At 52.5% G+C, this 11,282-nt stretch overlaps 2 protein-coding genes across 2 annotated transcripts in view; both read right to left on the bottom strand.

Moving 5' to 3' along the window:
* TSLIG3C (tRNA splicing ligase complex subunit 3C) overlaps positions 1-475 on the bottom strand; it is a gene marked incomplete in the record, with an annotated part of 4,122 nt that extends 3,647 nt beyond the window's left edge. Inside the window, 2 exon segments of the mRNA XM_027765614.1 lie at positions 1-74; positions 187-475. Coding sequence (XP_027621415.1) covers positions 1-74; positions 187-245 — 133 coding nt within the window.
* Positions 476-8,314: 7,839 nt separating this feature from the next.
* The window catches only part of SPRED3 (sprouty related EVH1 domain containing 3), a 10,386-nt gene continuing 7,418 nt past the window's right edge, over positions 8,315-11,282 (bottom strand). The window contains 1 exon segment of the mRNA XM_027765616.1: positions 8,315-11,269. Coding sequence (XP_027621417.1) covers positions 11,185-11,269 — 85 coding nt within the window. The 3' untranslated portion in view covers positions 8,315-11,184.

Raw genomic sequence — 11,282 nt, 5'->3', positions numbered from 1 at the left:
CCAGCCGCGCGCACAGCGTCCTGAAGTCTGGGCAGGACGTGCCCCACGACGCCGCCCCCGGGAAACCCACGTACCTATGGCGGGGCCGAGGCAGAGGGGGAGGAAGTCTGTCAGAATCCCTCTTCGTAGGGATTGAGGGCAATCCCGCCCTTCCTGCACCCGCGGCCACACCGCACCCCGTCTTACCCCAATGCCAGCAGGTCCCGGGCCACCGCGGCGTCCTCTTGCACCTCCGCCTCCTCCATGAAGCTTCGCCTTTGGCCAGGCGCGCGCCCCCTGCCGGCCGCTTGCAGGCTCTGCCGGAGGAGCGTGGTGCGCTCTGGGCCCCGCCTGCCTGTCGTCACGGCCAATCAGCCTCTTCTCGCGAAGGAGCTCCGGCGCCCTGATTGGTGCAGAAGGCGGCAGAGCCCGCCCTCAGGCCCGCCCGTACCGCCCTTCAATTATCTGTCATGGTTGGGGAACGCCCCCTAGCGTTGTAAAGTCTGGAGTTGTGTTCAAGAGTCTGGGTGTGCCGGGGTCGGTTCCCTGGCTATGTAAAAGCTACTGTCGTGTTTTCTTTTCCTCACTTTCCCTCTATTCTTTTTTTTTTTTTAAGAATTATTCATTCATTTTTTTATTTATTCATTCATTTATTTTAATGTGACCAGAGGCAGACAGACAGAGAGAAAGGGAAAGTGAGAAAGCAAGACACCAGGTCCGGGGCTTGAACTGTGGTCGACCATGTGGGAGTGTCCAGCACCTTAACCACCAGGCCACCTGCTGATCCCGCCCTCTATTCTTAAAGCACCCCACATTAAGTGCTGTTCACCCAACTCTGCCCTAAATCCAGAAATGCTTCCTTCCGCCTTAGGGCAGGGATAGTCAGCTGCCCAAGGAATCCCGGTTTCCCCCTCACGTCCACTCCCCTCTCCCAGCTAGGCCCTTCTCATAAATTACAATGTGTCCATTAGGCCTTCACCCTCTCCCTCCCAAGGCCTTGGAGGGAGAGAACAGGTGCAATACACCATCATGATTAGGAGATTGCACCCTAGGAGTAGGGCAGACGAGGGTGAGGTTTGACTACGCCACTCACCAGCTGTTTTTCTTCTGTATTCTGTTCCTGCTAAATTGCTTCCTGTCTGCATAATGGGGATAATAACAGGTCCTGCCTCAGAGTTGTTCATATTCATTAAAGTCCTGTATGTAAAACTGCATAAATGTGGAACCAGCAGATGTCGTAATGGCTATGTCGCTGGACTCCCATGTAGTCGACCGGTTTGAGTCCCGGACCCGGTGGCTTAAACTCATGCCAGGCGTGTGTGCATGTATGCCCAAGATCCCGAGAGGAAGATGGAGGAGAAGGGATTGCAGCGTGGCCATCCCCCCTGGGGGGTGATTTCTTGCTTTCTGTCTCTCTGTCTCTGTCTTTCTGGCGAGCACATGCACCCTTAAAAAAAAGTGCATACATGAGGAGTGGCCAGGTGGGACCAGCAGGTGGTGTGGTGGTTAAAGGCACTGGACTCCCACATGACTGATAGAGGTTCGAGTCCTGGACCTGGTGGCTTACTCTCTCTCTCTCTCTCTCTCTCGTCTCTCCCCCTCCCTTCCTGGTCAAATCAAAAATATATAAAATAATGCCTTTTTTTTTAAGTACATATAGGAGGTTGTTTAGGTCTGTTGTTCTGTTGCTAAAAACTCAATAGACTCGGAGTAATTTATAAAGAATAGACGTCCATTGGGGCTGGCAGGTGATGTGGTGGTTAGGGTGGTTGGACTCCCGTGTAGCTGACCATGGTTCGAGTCCTGTACCCAGCAGCTTGTTTTCTTGTTTCCCTTCTCTCTCTCACTTTCCCTCTCTCTCTCTCTCTCTGTCCCGCTCTGGTCAAATTAAAATAAGTAAATAAAGTTAAATAAAAAATAATTTTAAAAAGAGAGGTTATTGGGGCCAACAGGTGGCATGGTGGTTAAGAGCACTGGATTCCCAAGTGGCTGATCACAGTTCAAGTCTCAGACCTGGCGGCTTGCTTTCTCACTTTCTCTCTTTCTCTCTCACTCTGTCCCTCTCTGGTCAAATTCAAATAAATAAATATACAAATAAATAAAGTTAAATAAAAAATATTTTTTAAAAAAAAGAGAGGTTATTTAGCTCACTGTTTTGAAAGTCCAAAGCCAAAGGGCCACATCTAGTAAAGGACTTTTTGTGGGTAGGGACTCTCTATAGAGTCCAAAAGCAGCATTCTTGTATCACATGGCGAGTTTCCATATGTCTATGTCTGGTCTGTGGGTTTTTATTTTTAGATAAATTTTTGCTATAGGACCCATGCATTCACCAGAGAGAGAGAGAGAGAGACAGAAAGCAAGAAATCACCTCAGGGGGGATGGCCATGCTGGAATCCCTTCTCCTCCAGTATCCTCTTGAGACTTTGGGCACGCACGCGCATGCCCTCGGCCTGAGTTTTAAGTCACCGGGTCCAGGACTCAAACTGTGGTTGACTATACATAAGAGGCCAGTGACAGAACTATTATACCATCTGCTGGTCCCTGGTCTGTGTTCTGGACTTGCTCCTTCTCCTTATAAAGCCACCAGACTCAGTCATGGGACCCTACAATGATGACTTAATCGAATCCTAATCACTTCCCAAATCCCCATAGTTGGGTTACATTTCCATTTTTGCTATAGGGCACATGTGCTCACCAGAGACCGAGAGCAAAAGTGAGAAAATGCCTCCCGGCGGGGGGGGTGGGAGTGGGGGGGGCTAAGGGGGGTGGCCACACTGCAATCCCTTTGCCATTCTCCTCCCAGGACTTTGGATGTGCATGCACATGCACTCGGCATGATTTTCAAGTCCCTGGGCCTGGGACTATAACTACAGGCATGATTTTCAAGTCCCTGGGCCTGGGACTAGAACTACAGAGTTGGCCTTATGGGATCCAGCCACCTTAACCTTCACCCCACCTCTGGCCTTAAGTTTCCACCTCTTAATACCATCACAACTAAACTTCAGTACATGAATTTGGGGGACACGTTGAAACCATAGTGGTGATACTCAGTCAGGAATAACAACTGACATGTATTGAACAACTAGTGTATGCAAGTGAGAAGAACACAGGTTCGAAGAGGATAAGTCACGGAATAAATTCATAGTGGTGCTAGGGCTCAAAGATCTAATTCAAAATTCCATGTTTTTCACTCATTGAATCTATTGCTACTCTTATTACTGCTGCTATTGTTTTGTTTTGTTTTTTAAGAATCATTTATTTATTTAATTTGATTTATTCATTCATTTATTTTAATTTGACCAGAGAGAGAGAGGGAAAGTGAGAAAGCAGGACACCAGGTCTGGGACTTGAACCACAGTTGGCCATACAGGAGTGTCCAGCACCTTAACCACCACACCACCTTAATCACCACACCTAACCTGCTGGCCCCTGTTTTAGCTTTTATTAAAAATAGTTTGAGGGACCAGCAGTTGGCGGAACGGCTATGTAACTGGACTCCCATGTAGTTGATCGCGGTTCGAGTCCTGGACCCGGTGGCTTAAACTCACACCAGGCACGTGTGTGTGCTTGCCCAAGATCCCAAGAGGAGAATGGAGGAGAAGGGCCTGTGGTGTGGCCATCCCCCTGGGGGTGATTCTTGCTCTCTTTCTGTCTCTTTCTGGCGAGCACATGTGCCCTATAACAAAAAAAACTCTCAAAAATAAATAAATAAATAAATAAACAAATAAATAAATAAATAAATATAATTGAGGAGCCAGGAGGTGGTGTGGTGGTTAGGGAGCTGGACTGTGGTTCAAGTCCTGGACCTAGTGGCTTCCTTTCTCACTTTCCCTCTCTCTCTGGTCAAAATAATAATAATATAATAACATTAAATAAACTAATTCTTTAAAACAATTGTTTGGGGCCAGCAGATGGCGTACTGGTTATGTTGCTGGATTCCCACATGGCCAACCACGTTTTGAGTCCAAATCTGGAGGCCTGAAACTCACGCCAGGTGTGTTTATGTGCATGCCCGAAATCCCAAGAGGAGAATGGAGAAGGGATTACTGCATGGCCATCTCCCGGGGGGCGATTTCTCACTTTCTGTCTGTCTTTCTCTGTATCTCCAGCAAGTCCATGTATGCTAGAGCAAAAATAGCTCTCAAAAAAAAAAAAAAATTGCTCTAGCTCTGACCTCCAGTAGTTCCTAGGTAATGCTTCTGGGGAGAGGGGAGGAAGCCTCCGCGGAGAACAAGGGCCAGAACTCATTCCCCAGGGGCAGAGCGTATCCTTGATCTAGTCTCTCAGTAGTCCCGTCTACCCAAGGCAGGGCACACGGGGCCATGTGTTGACCTGCATGGTGGGGAAGGCAGCTGGATTTCCCATGGCCGACCTCACGGTTGCAGTCCCAGACTCAGTGGCTTGAGAAGTGTGCTGACGTGTGCACGTGCTCAGCATCCTGAGAGGAGAAGGGAGTGTGGCACAGCCATCTCCTCTGCGGGTGCTTTCTCACTTTCTCTCTCTCTCTGGTGAGTGCACCCACCCTATAGCAAATAATTAAGATTTTTTAAAAATTGCTCCCAGGTGGTGCAAACAGTAGGGCATTGCTATGGAGGCTGGAGCTGCATGGGAGGCCCAGGTTTGGTTCCCTACTGATTTAAACAGGTCAGACACCGTAGCACACATCTGTAGTCCTAGCTAACCAGGAGATCGGAACAGAGCCTTGTGACATGCCAAGGCCCCGTCAAGAATGCCGATCTCAGGGACCAGGTGGTGGCACAGTGGTAATACAACTGGACCTGTGTGGGAAGGGGCCTGAGTTCGCATCCCCTCCCACTGCCCCGCTCCCACACTGGGCAGGCACCCCTGACCTAGAGACTATGGGTGGATCGCAGCATGAAGACTGCTGGCAGTGCCTCTCTCTCAAGGGAAAAAAGTCTCTTTCAGCCAGCTGCAGTGGCATGGTGGTAGGCAACACAACACTCCATGATGCTGAGGCTGCATGTGAAGGCCCTGGGTTCAAATCCCAAGGTCTCCCTGTATACGCTGGAAGCATGCCTGTGACCTTGGCTGGCTGAGGCTGGGGATGGATTATGGCATGAGGACCTTGTTGGGTGTGCCTGTCTATCTCATGGAAGAAATAAACCTGAAAGAAAAATGGCCTCTCTCCCTCCCCCTCTCACGTTTATTCATTTTACGTTTTTGAGAAAGATTTTTGCTATAGGGCATGTGTGCTCACTGGGGATACAAAGAGAAAGACAGAAAATGAGAAATCATTCCCCAGAGGGGATGGCCACACCACAATCCATTCTCTTCTTGGGATTTAGGGTACACATACATGTGTCTGGCATGTTTTAAGCCACAGGGTCCAGGACTCAAAAAAAAAAAAAAATTGCTCTAGCTCTGACCTCCAGTAGTTCCTAGGTAATGCTTCTGGGGAGAGGGGAGGAAGCCTCCGCGGAGAACAAGGGCCAGAACTCATTCCCCAGGGGCAGAGCGTATCCTTGATCTAGTCTCTCAGTAGTCCCGTCTACCCAAGGCAGGGCACACGGGGCCATGTGTTGACCTGCATGGTGGGGAAGGCAGCTGGATTTCCCATGGCCGACCTCACGGTTGCAGTCCCAGACTCAGTGGCTTGAGAAGTGTGCTGACGTGTGCACGTGCTCAACATCCTGAGAGGAGAAGGGAGTGTGGCACAGCCATCTCCTCTGCGGGTGCTTTCTCACTTTCTCTCTCTCTCTGGTGAGTGCACCCACCCTATAGCAAATAATTAAGATTTTTTAAAAATTGCTCCCAGGTGGTGCAAACAGTAGGGCATTGCTATGGAGGCTGGAGCTGCATGGGAGGCCCAGGTTTGGTTCCCTACTGATTTAAACAGGTCAGACACCGTAGCACACATCTGTAGTCCTAGCTAACCAGGAGATCGGAACAGAGCCTTGTGACATGCCAAGGCCCCGTCAAGAATGCCGATCTCAGGGACCAGGTGGTGGCACAGTGGTAATACAACTGGACCTGTGTGGGAAGGGGCCTGAGTTCGCATCCCCTCCCACTGCCCCGCTCCCACACTGGGCAGGCACCCCTGACCTAGAGACTATGGGTGGATCGCAGCATGAAGACTGCTGGCAGTGCCTCTCTCTCAAGGGAAAAAAGTCTCTTTCAGCCAGCTGCAGTGGCATGGTGGTAGGCAACACAACACTCCATGATGCTGAGGCTGCATGTGAAGGCCCTGGGTTCAAATCCCAAGGTCTCCCTGTATACGCTGGAAGCATGCCTGTGACCTTGGCTGGCTGAGGCTGGGGATGGATTATGGCATGAGGACCTTGTTGGGTGTGCCTGTCTATCTCATGGAAGAAATAAACCTGAAAGAAAAATGGCCTCTCTCCCTCCCCCTCTCACGTTTATTCATTTTACGTTTTTGAGAAAGATTTTTGCTATAGGGCATGTGTGCTCACTGGGGATACAAAGAGAAAGACAGAAAATGAGAAATCATTCCCCAGAGGGGATGGCCACACCACAATCCATTCTCTTCTTGGGATTTAGGGTACACATACATGTGTCTGGCATGTTTTAAGCCACAGGGTCCAGGACTCAAATTGCAGTTGACTACGTGAGAGTACGCCTTACCCACTATGCTACCTGCTAGACTCAAATTGCAGTTGACTACGTGAGAGTACAACGCCTTACCCACTATGCTACCTGCTGCGCCCTTCCTCTCTGGCTTTTTATTTTCTCTAAAGAATTATTTTAATTAATTTATTTTAATTTGACCAGAGAGGGACAGAGTAAAAAAAGAAAGCAAGCCACCAGGTCCGGGACTCGAACTGTGATCGGCCATGTGGGAGTCCAGCACCCTTAACCATGACACCACTTGCCAGCCCTGCTCTGGCACTTTTTAAAAAAATTACTCAAGCCCAAAACTTGGACTTATAACCTTGACTCCTCCCTTTGTGTAGAATCCCACCATATAAATCCAGCCCCGCCCACATCTCCCCCTTCCACAGCCCGCAGCCTTGTCCTACCCACCCCTGTCTCCCCTGGACCATCACAGTAGCCTTCGGTCAACTTGCCCTACCCCTCACCAACTCTATCTGTGGCCTGCCTGCAGCCAGAGGGAGCCTATGACCCCCTGAGTCAGGTCAGTGCCCTCCGTGGTGGTTGGAGCGTTCCTGGGGCTTCAGTCTTAACCAAGGTAAAAAGTCAGTCCACACAATGGCTGGCAAGTTCCCACAGCTCTCCCCTGTCACATCTGCGCTCTCATCTCCTGCTCTCTCCTTCCCTCCTCCCCTGAAGACATCCCAGCTCCCTTCCTGCTCCTCAGACTTAGCACACACCCTTCCCCCTGGTAGGCAATGGCTGCTCCATTGACTTGGAATGCTGTTCCCTGCAGACGCCCACAGGTCAGGTCCCTCACCTCCTTCAGGGCTTCATTCAAATGCCAGCCCAAGTGAGGCCTAACTGCCCCTCTGGCCAAAACTGCACGTACCTCCATCCCCACCCACCGATCCCCTCTCCCCCCTCTCCCCCCACTCGTTTCCTTTTCCCTTTAGAGTGCCCATCATGCCTAACATGAACTCATTTGCTTACAGTCTCCCCCACCATAGAGTTCAGGAGCTCTTGGTGAGAAGAGATTTTTGTCTCTCGTAGTCACCGCTCTGTCCCCAGGGCTTCGCAGTAAGGAGCACTCAGTACTGTTCTTGGCGAGTGACTGTGTAAGACTCAGCTGGAGGGTCTGCTTGGAACCCAAGGGTGTGGCTCCTGCTCTCTCCTTCCCTCCTCCCCTGAAGACATCCCAGCTCCCTTCCTGCTCCTCAGACTTAGCACACACCCTTCCCCCTGGTAGGCAATGGCTGCTCCATTGACTTGGAATGCTGTTCCCTGCAGACGCCCACAGGTCAGGTCCCTCACCTCCTTCAGGGCTTCATTCAAATGCCAGCCCAAGTGAGGCCTAACTGCCCCTCTGGCCAAAACTGCACGTACCTCCATCCCCACCCACCGATCCCCTCTCCCCCCTCTCCCCCCACTCGTTTCCTTTTCCCTTTAGAGTGCCCATCATGCCTAACATGAACTCATTTGCTTACAGTCTCCCCCACCATAGAGTTCAGGAGCTCTTGGTGAGAAGAGATTTTTGTCTCTCGTAGTCACTGCTCTGTCCCCAGGGCTTCGCAGTAAGGAGCACTCAGTACTGTTCTTGGCGAGTGACTGTGTAAGACTCAGCTGGAGGGTCTGCTTGGAACCCAAGGGTGTGGCGGGGAAAGGAGAAGGTAGGTAGGAGAGACCCTGGCAGCTCAGGAAGGAGCGGGGACTGGGCGCGCCGCCGCGAATAAAGGACACAGGCTGAGACTTTGTCACAGACATTTCTTGGAGCGGATCTCAGGCCCCCTTCCCCGATGACAAGATGGGGTTTTGGCCCCCATCCTCCCCCCACCACTTCAGCCTGCATTGATGCTAACAATGTTGAGGTCACAGACTGGCTTGGAATCAAGATCAGGAAGATAAATGTTGGGGTGACTCCCCCGAGTCTAGGGGCCAAGCATCCGATCCGAGGGGCAAGCAGCTGGGACACTGGGCCTGGGGGCTCCAGGGTCTGAGGTCTTCCTGGCTCCCAGGGTCAGCCCTCCATGCACCCCTGCTTTGGGGGTGATGAAGGGTAATCATGGATCAGAGGTGGGTGTTAGCAGGGAGCAGGACTGGGAGACCTGGGAGAGGGGGTGCTGGGAGGTGGGGGCCAGAGGAACTTCTCCCTGGCCCTCACAGCTTTATCTGTGGATCCCACAGCACCGGACAGCACTCTGGTCCCCGTCCCACCCCTCCCCAAAACGAGGTAGGTTAAGAATGGAGCTTCCCCCCGCCCACCACGGAAGGGGGGAGACCGAGGCACAGAGAGGGGGATGGGGACCCAGGCTGCCCCAGCCCCCAGTCCCTCCGCCCTCAGCTCTGGTGGGTTTGACAGTGATGAGAGCTGGGCAGAGTGGGGATGGGAGGGACATCCCCCTCTTTTCTCTCACCCATCCCAGGGTCTGGTTGGGAGAGCTGAATCTCACAGGTTCCGGATGTAATAAATAGTTAATAATTTAAAGGAAGTGACAGAAGGACCTATCCCTTGAACCTCCACAAGGCCATCCAAAATCTGGGTAGCGAGGAAAAGTAAGTGCACATTTCGGGATGCTGGGGGCCAGATGCGGATCGCAAGCCTATGAAACACTGAGGCTGTCTCCTCCAAGGCCTTTGACCCCCTGCCCCCCAGGACACTAGATCATAGGTACACTTCCAACTGGGGCGGGGAGGAACTGCACGGTCTCCTTGACCAGGATTTTCAGAGGGCCTTGAAAAACACTTTTGAACTTTCTGAAGCAACCCCAGCTCTTGAGATAGAAGAGGAGTTAAGGGCAGGCAGAACATAAAAGGTGGGACCTGGGCCAGGCGTAGGACTTAATGAAGGTTGGGCTGGGAGGAGCCTGCGGGGCTGGGGATTACCAGATCCCAGCAGAGCCATAGCCAGGCCAAATGGTGCCTTGGTGCACATCAGCGCCATGTGTACCGTCCTCCGAGAGCCCTTCAGTCACCTGGGCTGCGTGCCTGTGCTGAGTGGACAGGCACCTGCATATCATCTGTAGCCATGCTGGGCCCTAGAGGTGAGGAAGCGCCCAGTGGTCCTGGAATCCAGGAATATGGGTTCGAGACAGTGGGGTTTTCTCCCTAGGATAAAGGGAGTAATTCTGAGGATTGCTGGGTGCTGGGCTGGAGTCCTGGGGGTAGAATTCCAGAGTCTGGGACCTTAGTCTCTGGACAGCAGGATGTAAGGGGCTGCAGGTCTCACACGAACAGGAGAACAGGCACAGGAATCTCCGGGGCTGGGGCTGAGTCCAGAGAAACCTAGGGTCTGATGGTGCTAGGTCTGGGGTCCTAGGGGCACCTAGAAGCTGAATATCTCTGGTATAGAGAGACCAACCTTGGATCAGGAACAAATCCCAATGTTGTAGGGGCTTGAGCCCTGCATCTGGGGGTCAATGGCACCTTGGGGTCTTGGATCCAGTGCTTTCCTAAAGCACCTGGGGTCTCTGAGGGGCTGGGGCTACGGGGTCAGAGATCTGGATTGCGTGACCATCTCATTTCCGGGAGCTGGACTCCAAGGCTTTAGGGAACTGGGGGTCTTTAGGTAGAAGGAAGCCAAAGATTCCAGGACATTTTGGGTCTCAAAATCCAGGTCTAAGGGGGACTGGGAAAGGGCTACTTAAGGACTTAACAGCAATGTCTTGAGCCCCAAGGTGCTGGCGGCCTTCAGTCAAACATCTGGCGGTACCAGGCACCTGAGCCCTACCTACACGATCCAAAGCTCCTGAGAACACTGGCTTGGGGGTGGGTGGGTCTATGGAGGTCTCAGAACGCTGGCTCTCAGAAGTTCTACTCTATGGATCTTGCGAGACTCCAGAGTGGGTCTCCCAAGCCATTTGCGTCTAAGCGCATCCCATATTTGAGCATAGCCAAGGACTCGGTGCATCTTCAGAGTCTGGGGCTCTAGGTCCTGTGGGGAGACCCAGCCATCTCAAGACCTGTGTTCCTGAACTAGAGGCCAGGTCTGTGGGGGTCTGTGGGCACTCAGGTGGGCCAGTAGATTGGGACCAGCACCTGGTGATTCCAGAACATATCAGAGTCCTAGACTCGGGAGGGTTTAAGTGTTTCAGGGGTCTAGGCCTCCAGGGACAACTCCGCTGTGGGTGCACCAGGTCCTAAGAAATCATTTGAGGGTGATTCTGAGGCCTAAGGTCTCATGATCTGGTAGTAACCGGCAACAAGCAGGGTGAAGAATTGGCTCCCGACTCATTCTGGGGCTGTAAGCTGAGGGTTTGTGGTGCCAGGTATGACTGGGCTCTGGGCTGGTCGTTTGGATCGGTTTGGGGTTCAGGGTCTTGCATCTCTCGGGGGCCTGTGTACTCTCCAGCCCCTCTGAGATGCTGAGTCTGGGAATGCCTGGGGAACGGAGAAGGAGAACTACAGAACTCAGGATGCCCGGGACCTCTTGCACAGACATCCCAATGAAGCTGGGTCTGGGGTCGCTCAGTCTTAAGATTTGGGGTTCAGGTTCCAGGTCTGGGACTCTCTCAATCCAAATTCAAGCTCCAAGTTCCGGATGTGCCTAGGTTTGGGTTTTGGGTCCGAACGGAGTCCGGGGTGCTGGACCCTCCACTTTGGGTCTTCCGTCTGGCTACCGGACCCACTAGGCAGTCCTCACCGTGCGGCCTCCTCGTGGCGACCCCCGCAGCCGGCGCAGCCGCATCTCGCAGCGACCCAGTGGCATGCGCGCAGGGGCGCGGAGCCGCAGGGGG

Source organism: Tupaia chinensis, unplaced genomic scaffold (assembly GCF_000334495.1).
Source record: "Tupaia chinensis unplaced genomic scaffold, TupChi_1.0 Scaffold138910_1, whole genome shotgun sequence".
In the NCBI taxonomy this organism is placed as follows: Eukaryota; Metazoa; Chordata; class Mammalia; order Scandentia; family Tupaiidae; genus Tupaia; species Tupaia belangeri.
The sequence above is the reverse complement of the archived record's forward strand: the minus strand, read 5'-3'. Positions and strand labels throughout refer to the sequence as shown.